We start from the raw sequence: 18,225 nt of genomic DNA on the forward strand, positions 1-18,225 counted from the left end.
TATCGACTTCATCCTTCAACATTAAATTACAACTTGGCCCTCTTTTGATGGTATTTCAACTCCAGTCATTATTCTTTTAATTTCTTATTTTTTCTCTTGTATTCCAACTTCATTCTTTAATTTGTCGTATATTATTTTTTCCAATTTGTTCCTTAATCTTTTGATTATTTTTCAGGCCTTTTATTGAACTAATTTTTTTTAATTTCACCATTCAATAAAAAATTTGCTTTTATTTTTTTTATTTCAGTTTTGATCCTCATTCTTTTAATTGTTTTTGTCCTTTTGTTCAATTTATTTTTCTTTAAAATTTCACCCTTCAATAAAAAATAAAATTTATTTTGTATTTAAATCTTGACCCCCCGTTCTTTTAAATTGCTTTTTTTTATTATTCTTTTGTGTAATTGATATTCTTTTTTATATTAATCCTTTAATATTGATTGAGAATTGAACTTTGTAATTTTTTAAAATAGGATGTTTCAGGTATAATGTCTCAAGTCATAGGTTTGAAAAGTTAACGTGGATTGATATTGCTTTTTTTCAACTTATTTTATTTCCATCTTTGTGATTTTTTATGTTTTTTTTTTTTACAATGTATCGGGTCACATGTTTGAAAAGTTAATATGGATTGACATCGTTTTTTTTTAACTTATTTTATTTTCATGTTTGTGATTTCTTACATTTTTTTTACCGAGTTGTCCTGATCTTATGACTTAGGTTACAAGTTTGACGGGTTAACCAGGGTTGTCCTGCCCTTTATTCCCCAGGTAATAGGTCTGTTATGCTAGCTTGGATTAACCCGAGCCAAGTTTTTTTGTTATTTTCTATTCAATTTCATCCTTCCATATATGGATTGTTTGTTTCGGTTGACTTGGTATACGATCCTTGTGATCTTGAAAAACAAACCTGACATTCGCTTAATGCTTGATTTGTAAAAATTAAAGTCAATTTTGTTGATTTTTTTTATTCAATCCTTTTTTTTTGTCATTTGTTTTTTTAGTCTATTTACTCTCTTTTTTTTTTTCTTTCAATTTGACCCTTTTACATTAGGTTGATTTAGGGTTGGACTTGGTTATTTGTTTTGGTTGACTTGATATGGGATCCTTGTGATGTTCGGAGACTTATTTTACGTCCAGTTGATGCTTGATTGGAAAAATCAAATTTATTTTTGTTGTTTTTTTCTTGATTGAATCCTTTTGTGACCAATTGAATGAGTAATTGGTAAAATTAGTAATAAAAAAGTAAAATTCAAAGAAAGAGGGTCCAAATAGAAAAGGCAGAGAAATTACATGGTTAATCTAAAATTCATGCAAGAGGTCATTCTTGTTTAAAATTTTATTTTGTTGATTTTTTAGTCTTTAAGTTGGGATTTGAGAGAGAATCTAGGTAGAAAATAACAAAGGAGATATAAATTCATTGATGGGCTAATTTCCAGCAACTAAATGGATAATCTTGGTGTCAACAAATCTATATTTATTTTAATTCATTTTTTTTTTATCAAACTAAGAACCTATGAAGAAAAAGATATGTTTTTTTAATGGAGTTTAAATTATTTATTTTCTAACAATTTTTTTATATAATTAAATAAAAAAGATTTGAAGAGCTCGTAAAATAGATTAGATAACTTAATATGAATTTTATCTCAACTTTTGGACTAAATATTTTGTTGGAATCAATAAATTTGTTATGATTTATTATACATATAATTTCTAATTTATTTTACTAAACTCACATATAATTTTTTTAGTTTATAATTAAAACTTTTTTTGAAGGTGAAAACAACGTTAACAATATCCGCACTCTATTTTTCTTACGTTGAGAAAATAATTGCTTTATCTCGCAACTTGGGCGTGGGAAATCAAACTAGTAAATCCTTGACTTTGTTTTGGAGTTCCAATCCTAATTAAAGAAATAATTGTTTTCACACATGGAAAAAAAAATTATATATTTATTGTGCGCTTGTGCATGCACAATTGAGATTGGACAACCAGTTTATTATCTCTTGTCCAAATTATATATTTTCTAAATTCAAAACTAAGAAGGCAAAACAAGCGATTTCAAATTTAAAATAATATGTGTTTAGAAAAATTACTACTTTCCAACCTGTTTACTCCTAAACAATTTAATTTATTACCGTCGGTAAACCCGACAAGTGAAACTAATACTAATTATAAAAGAACCTAAGAGAACTCAATAAAAAATATTTTATTGAACACTAACTCACAACACTTTGGATTTCGATAATGTAAATATATTTTTATATTTGAGCAAAAAAATCATTAAATTTACTATTAGAGATAATATAATTTTTCTCAAAATTTAAAATTATTATCAGATTGATAGAAGGTAAATTGATTTTTTATTATTTAAAAAGCACAATAAAATTATTAAATTACTCTTAAAAGTAAAATTTTTAAAAATAACATTCAAGAACTTTTTCATATTTTCATTCTAGTTTTCTAGCTATAATCAAATTAAATAGAAAAAATTTAGTATTTTAATATATATAAAATATAATTAAAAAATCAAAAGTGATTGGTACGTGCAACGAATGCATCAACTAGTGGAGAGCTTTTTATTGTCTTTAGATAGCACGTGAAGCCTCTATCGGTAGCCAAAAACCGACTTCCATGGTAGCATTAGGAGCGGACATCAAGCTCTTCCAAGTGGCGAGGCATGTGTTGGCAGGAGACCGATTGTATGACTCTGGCATACTATTTTTCTTCTCCTCTTTTTTGTTTTCTCTCTCCTCACATTGAGTTTCATATTTGACCTTCCAAAAATTAACTATGTTCTTTTATATTGTTTTGGTTTTTATTTTTTTTTATTATTAATTGTTTTGCTTTTAATGCTTTTTAAAGCCTTTATTATTTGATTTTATTTTATTTTTGTATCTAATTTCATCTTTATTCTTTTGATTGCTATTTTTTTATTTTTTATTCTTTTCTCGATTTAGTTTATTTTTTTAATTTAGTTCTTCATTATTTTATTTCATTTATTCTATATACTAGATTTGATTCATATTATTTTGATTACTATTTGTTTTGTTTTTTAATCCTTTACTTGATTGATTTTTTTTTAATTTTATTCCTTGATATTTGGATGTCTGGGAATTTTGCTTCTTAATTTTTTTATTGTTTGTCTTCTATGAGGTAATATCGGTCTCATGACTTAGATCATGAGTTTCGAAAACTAGCTTGATTTGACTTTGATCTTTTTTTAGGTTCTTTTTTTAAAAAATAATTTTTTTTTTCAATTTCATTATTTGATATTAGGTAATTAGACCTTAGATTTTATGATTTTTTTCCTCTTTTGTTTTTATGGGTTATTCCGATCTTATGTTCTAGGATACTGGTTAGTCGAGTTAACATAAGTTGACTCGAGTTTTTTTTATATTTTTTTTATTGATTTTTTTTAATTTCACATTTCATCATTTAGTTTGATCAAGAATTGACCTCCATTGTTTTATTTAATTTTTTTTATAAGTGATTATTCTAGTCTTATGACCGAGTTATGAATTTAGCATGCTGAATTGCGTTGTTTTTTTTATATATTTTTTTTTAGTTTATGTTTCATCATTTGATTTGTTAGTACTTGGGTTTCAGATTTTTTTTTCATTTTTTTTATAAAGCTATCTTATTATCTTTTAAATTTTGTTTTGTTATCAAATAAAATCATTAGGATTTTTTTAAGAAATTTACATAGTATTATTTTATAATATTAACAAATACTCATTTTTTTCTACTAGTTATTATCATTGACTTTTTTTTTTATAATTATTTTATTAAAATAACTAAATTAATTGATTCTATTTGAATTAATAATATGAATCCGAAATTTATCTTACCGTTTTAAAAACACGATCATCACCAAACATTTTTTTAAAGAAAAACTTAACAAACCGCAACATAACATAACACCGGACACCTATCTATTACATAACAAACAGGCAACAGAAACAAAACATAAAAAAAAAAAAAAAATACACCCAAAAAACCTTTTCGTAGTTTAGTACACCACAGCTGACCCCTTTCCCCTTTGAGTAGCATCAACTGAAAAAACACTTTTCTGCAACAACCTCAAAACACAAGAGAAAAATACCACCATATCTTCTGTCTTTTACTGGATACAGCGCCCGGTATCTTCATCTAGGAATTTGATAGAATGTTGAGAGGGTCAAATACGGATCTGTTTGACCCGAGAACGGAGATGGACTCCGATTTTACGCGTGGAAGCTCAGCTTCCGATGGAGATTTCGGGTTTGCTTTTAACGATAGTAATTTCTCCGACCGGCTTCTGCGGATCGAGATCATGGGTGGCTCGGCTGAGAATAGAGCCGATGGTGAAGGTTGTACTAGTATCATTGATTGGGCCAGGCATCGTAAGAGGAGGAGAGAAGATATCAAGAAGGATATCAATAATGGTTTGTTTCCCTTTCATTTCTCCTTTTCATTTATTTTTCTTCTTCTTTTTTTTAATGGAGGAAAATCTGTTTGGTCGCGAAGAAAATTGTGGTAAATGAGACAAAAATGATGTTTGCCTCTTTTTTTTTTTGTCGTTTGGCGATTTTTATGTTTTTTTGTTACTGTGAATTTTTCGAAATGGAATTTAAATGAAAATGAATAAAGGAATTAATCTTTTATTTGTGTTATATAAATAAATTGTTTTGTATCTGAATTTGGATTCCCATTTTTTTAAATTGAACTAGTTTTTTTTCTAAATATCTGCTGGGGAAGGATTTTTGTTTCTTTTAACCTCTGTTAGGATGCAATTAATATGAAATTGAGCGCTGTATCGTGAAAATTGAGAAGAAATTGAGCGCTGTCTCAATTGTTGTGTCCTGGGAAACTGAAGAAAGAGCTTTTAAATTGTTATTTTGTTGCCATACTCTTTAAGCTTGTGTAATTGGTCATGGTTGTGTTGTGAATTGTGTGTACTTTCGTGCCGCTTATTATGTTTATGTGCTGTCTTGTTTGATTTCAGCTTACACTAGATAATTGCTCACGCACTGCTGGTCGGATGAAATTTTTATTGAACATAAAAAAAAATATTTTAGTGTTGTTAACATGTTTTCTAACAAAAAAAAAAGAGAAAAAGAAAAAAAAATTATATGAAGGTTAACTTGATATGACACAGTCAACTTTGTAGGCCCAAAGATAAATTAAATGACCGATAAAAATATAGTTTAATTAAAAAAAATTAAGATGATATTTTTTTTGTAAATATTAAGATGATAACATAGTAGATTTATTCAGATTAACTCAGGTTAAATTGTCAAATTCTTAACTCAGGTCATGAGACTCCGACAACTCTGTAGAAAACAAAAAAATAAAAATAATAATTATTAAGACAACAATATTGAAAGATGAAATTGAAAATAAAATTCAATTAGAAAAATGATTCGAGTCAATTCGGGTTAACCTATCAAGTCTAGTTATAAGACCATGATAATTGTATAAAAAGAAAATTAAAACAAATTTTAAAGCTTAATTCTCAATCAATCAATTGTTGGATGATGAAATTGAAAAAAATAAATCAATTAAAAAAAAGACATGAAAAAATCTTCCAAGTCGACCGGAGTTAACCGACCAAACTCGTAACCTAAATCACGAGGCCAAGATAACTTAATAGAAAGTAAACCAAAATAAATTATAAAGCCTAATTTTTAATCAATCCAATATTGAATGATTATATTTAAAAAAATAAATTAAAAAGGGACAAAAAAACCTTAGGCAACTGAGCTAACCCGCGACTAGGGTCATGAGACTGTGATAACCCCATATAAAGCAAATAAAATAATTATAAATCATAATTCCCAATTAACTCATTGTTGAAGGATTAAATTGAAAAAAAATCAATTAAAAAAACAAAAACATATTTTGAGTTAACCCGGGTTAACTTAACAGAAAGAAAAAAATTATGAATTTAAATTCCCAATCAACCCAATTTTGAAGGATGAAATTGAAAAAAATTATTCAATTAAAATGGATTAAAAAAACTTGAGCCAACCTGGTTAACTCGCGAAACTCGGAACTCAGGTTATGAGACTGTGATAAAGCTAAATTTTCAATCAACTCAATGCTGAAGAATGAAGTTAATAAAAAGAGTCAATTAAAAAAAAACAAAAAAATGACTCGAGTCAACCCCGGTTTACCTGTCAAAACTCGAATTATAAAACTAAAATAACTCCATAGAAAGTACATCAAATAAATTATGAAGTCTAATACCCATTAAACCAAACATTGAAGGATGAAATTGTAAAAAACAAAAACCTTAAGGTCCAAATTGTAAAAGGCTAAAGCATTGCATTGTTCATTGCTACAATGAAATGCCAAGGCCTTTAAGTATATGTTAACTAGATTATTGTCCGCGTTTCGCTGCGGGTTGGATAATTTTTTCTTACATAAGAAAAATACCTAGATGTTGGTGAATTTTTTAATAGAAAAAAATAATAACTACATGGGGATTGATATGGTGTGATCTGATTGACTTTGGAGGTCTAAAGACAACTCAGATGATCGATAAAAAATTTAGTTTGACTAAAAAACGATGTCTTTTAGTAAATATTGAAATGACAATATATTAAATCAACTTAGATTAACCTTTCAAATATGTTTTTCAGGTTATGAGACCCTGGTAACCCTATAGAAAAGATTTTTTTTTTATTAAACTCATTTCTTAATCAATCCAATGTTAAAAGATAAAATTGAAAAGAAAAATCAACTAAAAAAATGAGCAGAGTCAACCCGGGTCGACTTTTCAAACCTGAGTCATGAGATCGGGATAACCCCATAGGAAGCAAATAGAAACAAATTATGAAGTTCAATTTGCAATCAACCTAATATTGAAGGATAAAATTAAAAAAAAAAAACACGAAAAAACACCTGAGTCAACTGACAAAACCCGTGACCCAATTCATAAAACTAGGATAACTTCATAGAACGCAAACCAAAACAAGTTATGAAATCTAATTCCCAATTAACCCAATATTGAAGGATGTAATTAAAAAAAATCAACTAAAAAATGGACATAAAAACCCAAGTCAATCATCCTAACACGTGACATGTGTCATAAGACCGTGATAATCTTTTAAAAAGCAAATAAGAATTTTTTTTATGAAGCTTAATTCCAAATCAACTCAATATCGAAGGATTGCATTAAAAAAAGGGACAAAAACAATTACTCGAGTCAATTTGGGCTAACTTGTAAAACCCAGGTCAGGAGATCGAGATTACTCCATAGAAAACAAATAAATATAAATTTTAATTCTTAATCAACCTAATATTGAAGTATGAAATTGAAAAAAAAAATTAATTAAAAAAAGGACAAAATAATTTGAGTTAAGTTGGCTAACCCGCAAAACCCACGATCCTAGTCATGAGACAATGATAACCCCGTAGAAAGCAAATCAAAAAACAATTATAAAACTCAGTTCTCAATCAACTCAATGTTTAAGGATGAAGTTAAGAAAAAAATAATGAAAAATGACTCGAGTCAACATGATTAGCTAGTAAAACTCGCTATCCGGGTAATGAGACTAGTAAACTCCATAGAAAGCAAATCGAAACAAATTATGAAGTTCAATACCAAATAAACCTAATGTTGAAGGATGAAATTGAAAAAAAAATAAAATTCTATACAAATGTGAGGGTCAAAGTGAAAATGGCTTGGTTTTTCACTGTTTATTGCTACAGAGAAAAGCCAAGCCCTTTCAATATATGTTAATAAGGTTGCTGATGTGGGTTAGTGTTTACTGAGTTCATGCAGGCGATCTCTCTGTAGGTGCAGAGGAGCAGATTTTAGGTAGCATCCAACCTGACATGGATGATTGTGTGGGGTGTGACAATCAGGATGAGGAAGCAGAGGCAATGGTTGAAGGGTCACCTTCAGGTACCTAGAGTTCTCAGGTTTTTTTATCTTGTTGCTTGCATTAATCTTCTGAATGCTTTCTGTCTGTCTGCATGTGTGTGGTTGCATGAGAAGTTATATGCTGATATGTGGGGTGGGGTTTAATTGATTGAAGGAAATAAGGAAAGTGAAGAGTATAATTTGCAATATAAATGATGAAAAAACCCATGGCTTTGAGAAATCTGAGACAATTCGGGGAAGCTAGCTGATCTGTTACAATTTTATTAATGGTGAATTTTCCGTGACAAGAAAAGAAACTTTTTCAGAACGCTGGGTGAAGTTCATCAACTGTTGCCGTTCAATCCCTTGGGTGAATTTAATATATTGGCTGTTATAAGTTATTTGTATGAACTACTCTTTTCATATGGCAGAGAGAAATTCATGTTTCTTTGAAAATTCTGCGCCTATAGATTTGCGCCTGTTTGGAAATGTGGTCGCCTTTTAAAATGCTTTTTATATCGAAATGTATTAAAATGATGTTTTTTCTTTAAATTATTTTTGAGATCGGTGTATTAAAACGATTCAAAACATAAAAAAAACTAATTTTTAGCAAAAAAAAAAAAGAAAAATTCTGAATTTTTTAGAAACGCGGGATAGGTATATGCGTACTTGCTTTTTTCTTTCCATATTGTTATGCTCAGTTTAATTTTGCTTGTTACTCTGCAGGTGATGAAGCTGCAGATGGCACCGAGTCATCTTGGAGCATGGATTGCTCTACAGTTGTGAGAGTTAAAACATTACACATTAGCTCTCCTATTTTAGCCGCCAAAAGTCCATTTTTCTATAAGGTAAATCCCCCCCCCCCCCCCTCTTTCTTCCTGTGTAGTAGTTTTAAAGGGACAATTACATTATTAGTACAATAGCTTTACACTTTTTCTCAATTAAGTACATGGACGTCAACTTTTTTCATTTCAGTACGTTGACTTTTTTAAAGCTTCCAATCAAGTAATTCTGTCCAACTTCTGATAATTGCTCAGTCATCTCTTGCATGTCCTTTGACCTTTACTAAAAGAAATTGCAGTGAGACACTAACTTTCAAGTTTTCTCAATCAAGTAGGTGAACTTTATTTTTTCATTTTGACTTTTTGATTGTTTCAATTGAGTACTTCTATAAAAATCTGTTTATTTTTTCTGTTTATTTAGAATCACGTTATTTTCATTTATTTTGTTAAAATAATAAATATTTTAAATTGTAATAATAATTTATTTATTTATTATTTTGATTACTTATAAATTAGTTTTGAACCTCGGTGTAGAGTGCAGATAGCTTACCATCAATCACAAGGATTTTTTTTAAAAAGGATTTATTCTAATTTAAAATATTTTCTTTCATTAAATATAATATTACTTCGGAGGGTACTTTTACTATAAAGAAAAATCACATTAGAAAATAAAAAAAAATTGTGGAACTACTTAATTGGCACAATCGAAAAGGTCAGTGAAGCAAAACGGGAAAGATTAAAGTCTCTGTACTTGATTAAGATAAAGTGAAAGTTTGTTTACCAACAGGTAGGTAAGGTCAATGGACTCATCATCAAATAATGGAGCAACTGACAGAAGACAAACGAAAGTACTTGATTGGAAGTTTAAAAAAAGTTCACTGAATTGAAAAAAAATTGAAGTTCATTTACTCGATTGAGAAAAATTGGACAGTTGGTGTACTACCAGTGTAATCATCCCCAATTTTAAATGTTGTCTTTTCTCACTGGAATTACTATTGGTGTTTCTGTTGATCAATGCTCTTACTTTGGATAGCTATTCTCAAATGGAATGAGGGAGTCAGAACAGCGGCATGTGACACTACGCATCAACGCCTCTGGTAAGAAAACATCACAACCTCTCACTTCGATTTGCACTGTCATCTTTGTAGAAACCATTGCCTTCAGTCTTCTACTTTTTTTCAATCAGCCTATTGTAAAAATTATTTTCTTGGGGTTACCACTTTCTCTCTTCTTTTTACTCGGTTATTACTTGCTCTTAGTTCTGCTTGCTATGTGAAGCTCAAACAAGAATGTCAAATGCAATATTTGAGTGCATCTTGTTAGTCCAACATCCACATGTAACATGCATTCTATTTTAGTAATTGGTCTGGGTCACTGTAGAGATTTGGACATAAAACATTGGTTTAATCAAATGAAGTTTTCTCACGAATTTCTACTGTTTTCCTTTTCTCCTGGAACAGAGGAAGCAGCCCTTATGGAGTTACTGAATTTTATGTACAGCAATACACTAACTGCTTCTCAGGCTCCCCAATTACTTGACGTGCTAATGGCTGCTGACAAGTTTGAGGTAGCTTCATGCATGAGGTATTGCAGTCGACAATTGCGTAACCTACCCATGAAGCCAGAGTCTGCTTTGCTTTATCTGGAGCTTCCATCCAGTGTCTTGATGGCTGAAGCTGTCCAGCCATTGACTGATGCAGCAAAGCAATACCTTGCAGCCCGTTACAAGGACATGACCAAGTAATGTCCTGTTATACCTGAAATATATTCTTACTCGGAATTCTTCTCATCTAGCTTTAACTGTTCTTGCAAGAGCATATGATACCTTATCATTAGCCAGAAGTTTTAATGGATATTATGTGTATGCGTGTAGCATCCTTTTTTAAGAACGTGAATGGGTGGCTTAATATACAAAGAGCTAAAGATGCCTATAGCATCAGATTGGATCCTCCACTATAATTTTCTTCTAACTCTTGCGTGTAGATTTATATACGAGTCCTTTTTGGGAGGCTTATGTTCCAACTGCTGTACTCTTGAACAGGTTCCAAGAAGAGGTAATGGCACTTCCCTTGGCTGGAATTGAGGCAATATTGTCTAGTGATGACCTGCAGGTGGCTTCAGAAGATGCTGTGTATGACTTTGTGTTGAAGTGGGCTAGAGCTCAGTATCCAAGATTGGAAGAGCGGCGTGAAGTCCTGGGAGCACGCCTAGCACGCTATATTCGCTTCCCTTACATGACTTGCCGGAAGCTTAAGAAGGTTTTAACTTGCACTGACTTTGAGCATGACGCTGCATCCAAGCTTGTGCTTGAGGCTCTCTTTTTTAAGGGTGAGCCACCACACCGGCAGCGAACCCTGGCAGCAGAGGAATCAGCCACCTTGAATCGTCGTTTTGTGGAGCGTGCATACAAGTATCGGCCTGTTAAAGTGGTAGAGTTTGAACTGCCCAGGCAGCAGTGTGTGGTGTACCTGGACTTGAAACGGGAGGAATGTGTCAATTTGTTCCCTTCTGGACGGGTATACTCTCAGGCATTCCACCTGGGTGGACAAGGGTTTTTCTTGTCAGCACATTGCAACATGGACCAGCAAAGCTCTTTTCATTGCTTTGGTCTGTTTCTAGGGATGCAGGAGAAGGGGTCAGTTAGTTTTGCCGTCGACTATGAATTTGCAGCTAGGTCAAAGCCAACAGAGGAGTTTGTTAGCAAATACAAGGGAAATTACACGTTCACTGGTGGCAAGGCAGTTGGCTACCGAAACTTATTTGCCATACCATGGACTTCCTTCATGGCTGAGGACAGTCCTTATTTCATAAATGGCGTCTTGCATCTTAGAGCGGAGCTCACTATCAGGCACTAATTTAATCCCTCTCTTGTAAGCTTTCTGACTTAGAAGTCCTAAGCCCTTTGATTTCCTTCTTAAACTCGACCAAATATGAAATGTAATAAGTAGGTACTATGCATTGATTTAGTTTTGGAATGGATGTTGAGATATGACCAGAGATGTTCCTTTTTGTTCCAGGCTGAATGGTGCTCGGAAATGAGTAGGGAAATGTAAATGTGGTTAGATCTTGTCCTTGGATTTCTGCTCTCACCAGTTTTATATTAAGAATGCAACCCGAGAACCATCCAACTGATATTGCATTAATATGTCAACCTTGTGATTTATGTGGCTATACAGTTATGTCGGGTAGCTTGCCGCCTTCTGTCATGGTGATACTCGTGCATGCAAGTCTGTTGCTTTGCCTACACTAATCTGTTATTATTTGTCAAAGAAAGTAAGGAACAGCATCGGGGAAATGACCCCATATCTTTACTACACTATTCGGCCAGCTTTTCTACGTAGCGGCTTTCTGTGGTGAATTTACCTTCGCCTAGCTTCGCGGCCACCATGTAATCTTTTCATCTTTGCGTTTCTTCCTGTTATGGTGGGGAGTGCTTGACATGTACCGTGCGAATTCCCCATGAATCTCACACCTTTACTGGCAAGGCTATACCATTCCAATCACATTTGGACAATTATTAACCATCCAGGTCCTCCTGATGCTCCTTGTAAAGGAGTGGTAGAATCTTCAGGACATTCCTTGGTTCTCATTCCTTGGTTTGATAGCTCTTCTTTTGAGCATTTAGACACAAGTGCTCGCGCCACCATGCTTTTCCTTGCTCCTCTCTATTCAAATAATAAATATACTATTTATTCATCATTACACTATGATGATTTTGCTTTTCTTTAAATTAGGGATTAGTGGTATTTTTATCTTTTCATATAATTCCTTAGACATTATGAATGTGCTTTAACAACATTTTGATTGATTCAATATATTTATATATTTATAAAGTAAAATAATCAAAATACTTATCTTAATGCATTCGTACTATTCCAACCTTGACGGATTTTGGTACAAATTTGGGGATTTATAAAGTTTCTCAATTTCAAAAGCATTCTTAACCAAACACATTAAACTATTTTTTGTTCAACCTTAATTTCAATCACAGTTTTAACCAAATACCTATTTTTTCAAACCAACTTCAACTAAAATTACTTTTTATAAAATAATTTTTTTCAAACTACAACCATGACAGCTACCATAATACCACATGACAGCTACCACAATACCACACATACTCACATACGTCGTAATGCGTTCGTGTAATCATATGCTTGTGCGAGAAACATCATAATACGTTCGTGTAATCATATGCTTGCGCAAGATACATGATATATATTTGGCCGGATCGACACGAGCTTGTTTATCATGATATATATTTTGCCATGATTTTAACGCTTCTTTTATCATAAAGTGTAGTGTACGTGCTGGCTTTGGTTAAATCCCAGTGAAGACATTCAACATCAGCATCGTAGTAAACCGTTGCCAGTCTCTGCAAGTCCTGTCACATTTTCAAGAAGTAGCCTAATGGTGTGGGCCTGGATCATCACCATATAAATAAGATAATCAGCATCCATCTTCAAGCACACATGAAATTGCCAATCTTATTACAATAATGAACCGGGAAATACAGAGTAACAGAACTCTTACAAGGCCTATTCTACATTACAGAATACAAAATGGATCTTACTGCAGGGAAGCAGAGCAAAGAAATAAATTGATATGGGAGAAGTTACATCCACTGCCCAACAAAGCAAGTCTATTCAGTTCCTGCAATCTTCTTCTTCAATACTTCAATGTCCGAGGCTAGTTCTTTTCTGCTCGACTGAGGAAGTAAGATGTTTAATTTATTAGCAACTTGGTTGATATATATCGTTGTGTAATTATTTCTTTTGCAGAATGTCTCTCACGTACCCAAAGGACATGGTTCTAAATGTCAACTGCTACTTAATCCTGGATTGCGATCGAATAAAATCTGGCTAATTTTACATGGTTTTGTCTAACTTCATCTCAACTTGTAGCAATTTTCTGAACGTGGAATGTATGGAATTCAAATTCAAGTAATCGAAAATGAGGATGTTATTAACTTGTATTGCCTGTTTTATCTTGAACTGATGCTTACTTGGATAGGTGCAGATTGCATGACAACATTAAAAAACATACATACGCCCACTAAGATCATATCAAACATGCTGAATCTCTTACCTTAAAGAGAAGATATCTATAGACAAACCATCCAGTGTATCCAAGCCCCACCAACTCCATGATTTTGGGAAGCTGATAAGAGTGGAAAATCAGCAAATATGAGAACGGGAAAAGCATCGATCTCCTTGATACTTATTTAAAAGAATAACATACCAAAGGTACTGAATTGATGGCACCGATAACAATCGATGATAGCCAAACAAAAACTATTGCCCCTCCTCCATAGAGAATTACTGTGGACTTGTTTTCAACTGCATCCCACTAGCATTGACAACAGAAGCAATTCATTTCAGTCCAACTATTGAGGGGATTTAAAAGGAATGGAAAGTTAGGCCAAAATGGGACTATTCAGAGAGAGAAACACCACTGAATTATGCCAAATTGTCTATGGGAGTAACGTGCCAAGCTTGTTTCTTACCTTTTCCTTCAAGTCTGTGAAAACCTCATTAGCATCGACAGAGGATTCTTCTGAAGAAGAGGCTCTGATCTGGAGTGGAGCAAACCTGTGGGACTCTGTTTGCAAGGAACTGGAAACCTAAGTGTATAATTTCAAAATCTCAAACAGGAGCAACTAGTCATGCTTAGACATTAAGTTTAAAAATTTAGAGGGCCTTAAACTATCACACAGAAACAATTAAAAGCCACCCAAACATGGCCTGCAAATGTGTTTTTAGCCCTCAAATATTCCCAAAATGTGTTTCTAAGGCTTGCATATCCCAAAGTGCCTTGTATCCTAGAAAGGAAGAGAAATAAAGAAGAAAGCTACATATGTTTCCAGGTACATATCTTGCTCAGTCCTGACTTCAGTCCAATTGATAAGCACCCGCTATGAAAGGTAAATTAAATCAGATCCACTGTATAATTCCCTGCTCCCATTACTGTTCACTAGCTATCAAGAATACTCATAGCCGCCTATTTTTTATTCTACCCAACTCTCTGAGAATACATGAATACCATCTGATAAAAAATAGCCAGAAACCACAGTGGGGAAATCAAAAGCAATACTAGAGTTACTAAGATAAATCCAGCAAATATGTTCTCATTCCCATTTCAACTTGCTGATGCTTTTATTTCAGGTTCCTTTCAAAATAATTATTTCAAGTCTTGTACAATAATTCTTTCCTTTCCCTAAACAGAGAAAAAGATCTAGAAGGGCATTGCTCTAGCAGGAAATTCGACGAAAAAAATACTGTGCTTAAGAGTAAAAATTAACTATTCAAGCTAAATTGATTCCTTTCAGTGCTGCTTTTGCGAATAAGAAAGAACCCCCTAATATCAGTGCTGCTTTTGGAAAATTAAATAATGTACTAGGTTCCCTCTTTCAGGTGACATTTACTAAGAGTAAATTGTCAAACTTGCAGGCCAAAGAGCAACACTTATGTAATAATTGACAACGGTTGTTTTCAATTGGGATTTGCTTGGTTTTGTCTTTCTTCTTTGTATCCATTCACTCGAGTCAAGAGCAAGGATATACCTGAGAGTGAGACATGTTTGATGGGAAAGGACCGGGAGGAGGAGCGAGGAGGATGGCAAGGCAAGGCAGAGAAGCGAGTAGTTCTGATGGCAGTGGCCACCATGGAGGAAGATGCTGCCGCCGCAATCATCGTCGATGCCATTTGGATTTTCTATGTGTGGTTCTCTTGCTTCCTATCCTCTGTTTCTTCACTTTCTCTTGCGTTTGTTTTACTTTATTTTTCTATTCGCTTTTCTTCAATTTTTTTGCGTTTAATTGTTTATTTATCTAGGGATGATATTTTTCGTGCTGCGTCAAAGTTAGCTGATGACACGTGGATTTGGTGTGCCTTTTATCGGTTGATTCCCTATCTGAAAATCCACGTTTATGGCGCGCGCTCTCTAACACGTGGCTGGTTCTATTGTGTGAGGGCGGCGGGCACTCCGTCCATTATTAGCATAAGTGAGAAATTAAAACAGTGAGAAACAGTAAAAATAAAAAAAACATCATTGCATTAAAACAAGAAAAATAAACCAGCTTTTGTTTTTTCTCTCTACAACGATCAACCCCAACCAGAGTTTTCAAGCACATCTTTCCCTTGATGATGATGGTTTTGACGAGTCTATTTTGGAGGAAATTGATGCTATTTGTGAGCAGAAGTCTTTGTGAAAGTGGTGAAGAAAAGTCTGAATATGAATTTTTGCAGGGCTTGAATGGTATAACTGGTGGAGATAAGATGTTTAGAGAAAGGAAAGAGAGGATATGAGAGAGAAGAGATGAAGGGAGAGGTAAAAATCTTATATTTTAGTCATCTGCTCTGTTTTTTTAGTCTTAACAACCAACTTGAATCCAAGTCCACCATTACCAATGGAGTCCAGATCCAACAATTAATAAGCCTCCATCAAACTTACAAGTCAAATTTGAGCAATTCATGGAGCATTCAAAGTTGACTGGTGATTTTGATGACTCATCACAAACCATTCATTCCTGCAACAAAATTATAAAAAACAAACGCAGCAAGTTGAGGAGAGTTAGGGCTCAGCTTTGACTGGGTCTTGATCATGGAAACAAATTCTTTGCCATGGAGTTTTTGGGCTTCAAAACCAAAGAAGTCATCCAGTCAGCACCAACAAAAAAAATAGTGCGATGCAATAGAGCCATTGAAGAATTAATTTGGTGGTTTTAGGGTTCGTGAAATTGAAAAATCATGGTAATTCTGGGTGGGTTTCATAAGAGAAAAGGAAAGAGAATTCTAGTAGTGCAGACTCATCAAAACATGTTGAGAAGCGCAAATTTGGGTTGAAGTGATTAAACAAATTGATTGAAATACTAGATTAGGTCTTGATTTGGGTTTAGGATTGTGTTCTTGACGAGAAAAGAGAGAAATCTTGTTTAAAGTTCGACTTTTTTTTCAATTGATCTGTTGTTTGTTTATTTTATAATGTATTATATATGATGGTAGATTTGTTTTTTTTTTTAATTTAAAAATTATTTTAATCTAAATAAGAACTATAATTTTTTTTAAATAAAGATATGAGAAAAAATAACGAAATAATTATTCACTTAAACAAAATAAAACTAGCTACAAGATTTTAATTTTTAAAAAACAAAATTCAAAAGTTTTTAAGTGCAGTTTTACTTATTTAGTTGTGATTTAAGACTTTTGGATCAGGTCGGTATTAGATTTAGAACACTCAAGAGTTAAGCCAACTGCATATTTGAGATGTCTAAGGGTTGGACCGATCAAAATCAAAGATGCTAGAGATAAGCTACAAGTATGTTATATTTTTTTTTAATATATAGTTTTAATATATTTTGAAGAATAGCCTGGTTTTTCTTTGGTCTCTTTTTAAATATTTTTTAAAAAATAATTTTTTTATCAGTTATATTATTCGATATTAAGTTATTAGGTCTTAAATTTCATGATTTATTATGATTTTTTTTGTGGGGTTATACCTATCTTATATCTATGTTAGGGATGTTTGAGAGTAAGTTTCAACTTGCTTTTTATAAAAAATTGAATTTTTTTATTATTTTTGGATTATTTTGAAGTGCCGATGTGAATTTTTTTTAAATAATTATTTTGATGCTTTTCCGAGCAAAAGGTATTTTGAAAAACAACCGCCACCACAGTCTCAATTATCTTTTTAGTAGAGTTAACTCAGGTTGACTTGAATTGTTTTTTTCAATTATTTTTTTTTTTCAATTTTATCATTTAACATTAAATTATTGCCTCTTGAGCTTTGTGATTTTTTTCATATGACTTTTATGCACGGTTATCCCGGTTGCGGGTTAGTTAAGTTAACATATATTGGCTCAGGTTTTTTTTATTGATTTAACTTTGATCTTTTTAAAAAAATATTTAATTTTTTAATCCTGATCTCATATCGTACTTGGTGGGTTAGTAGAGTTAACCCCGGTTGATTTGTGTTTTTTTCTTCAACGTTTCTTTTTTTGAAATTGATTTTTTTCCTTATTTTCACCCTTTGACACTAGGTTATTGAGTTTTAAGCTTTGTAATTTCTTTTTATTTTTTTTTCCTATAAGGATATCCCGATTTTATATCATGAGTCACATGCTGGTTAAGGTAACATGGATTGACTTTATCATTATCTAGACATTTTTATTTATTTTTAGGAAAAACTTGATTTGGCTCATAGCGTAACGCGGACTACCACTCTAGTTACTACTATTTAGGGTTTAAATTTCAAATAGCATCATAGAAAATATTTTTATAAATACAGTGATTCGAGCATGAATTATTTATAATCCAAAGTTGGGACTAAATGCATTTTGCCCACAATAAGGCAAAAAAAGAAATGCATGGTCATGCACAAAAAAAAATAAAAAATACAATTGGACCGTTCTATGTCATGTATAAACCACCACACAAATAGGTCGTGGTTCTGTGTTTCATAGCTTCTAATCATGCTGGCTATGAACAATCAAAATCTAATTTTAGAAGTGTACGAGATTCCATCCTTTCTTGAGGGACTAATCCCGCCTAAAACCTCGTTGGCATTGTTTGTCATGACTAAACCTTTAACCTTTTATTCT

At 32.4% G+C, this 18,225-nt stretch overlaps 2 protein-coding genes across 4 annotated transcripts; one reads left to right on the top strand and one right to left on the bottom strand.

Moving 5' to 3' along the window:
- Nucleotides 1–3,938: 3,938 nt before the first annotated feature.
- LOC133693004 (BTB/POZ domain-containing protein POB1-like) lies at nucleotides 3,939–11,946 on the top strand. Of its 3 annotated transcripts, XM_062114192.1 has the most exons (7): nucleotides 3,940–4,420; nucleotides 7,765–7,887; nucleotides 8,572–8,693; nucleotides 9,661–9,724; nucleotides 10,088–10,367; nucleotides 10,669–11,497; nucleotides 11,645–11,946. In XM_062114192.1, exons 1-6 carry the CDS (start codon nucleotides 4,162–4,164, stop codon nucleotides 11,480–11,482), a joined length of 1,662 nt encoding a protein of 553 aa, XP_061970176.1. In that variant the 5' UTR covers nucleotides 3,940–4,161; the 3' UTR covers nucleotides 11,483–11,497; nucleotides 11,645–11,946. The 3 variants fall into 3 exon arrangements, with proteins under 3 accessions (XP_061970177.1, XP_061970176.1, XP_061970175.1); XM_062114193.1 differs by having other exon boundaries at nucleotides 3,939–4,420; nucleotides 7,780–7,887; nucleotides 10,669–11,770; XM_062114191.1 differs by having other exon boundaries at nucleotides 10,669–11,770.
- A 1,142-nt stretch (nucleotides 11,947–13,088) lies between these two features.
- LOC133693007 (protein CURVATURE THYLAKOID 1A, chloroplastic-like) lies at nucleotides 13,089–15,446 on the bottom strand. Its single transcript, XM_062114197.1, has 5 exons — nucleotides 15,190–15,446; nucleotides 14,134–14,228; nucleotides 13,869–13,976; nucleotides 13,716–13,787; nucleotides 13,089–13,335 (listed from the first exon to the last, which is right to left on the bottom strand). Exons 1-5 carry the CDS (start codon nucleotides 15,329–15,331, stop codon nucleotides 13,270–13,272), a joined length of 483 nt encoding a protein of 160 aa, XP_061970181.1. The 5' UTR covers nucleotides 15,332–15,446; the 3' UTR covers nucleotides 13,089–13,269.
- Between the last annotated feature and the right edge of the window lie 2,779 nt (nucleotides 15,447–18,225).

This window comes from Populus nigra, chromosome 4 (assembly GCF_951802175.1).
Source record: "Populus nigra chromosome 4, ddPopNigr1.1, whole genome shotgun sequence".
Classification (NCBI taxonomy): domain Eukaryota; kingdom Viridiplantae; phylum Streptophyta; class Magnoliopsida; order Malpighiales; family Salicaceae; genus Populus; species Populus nigra.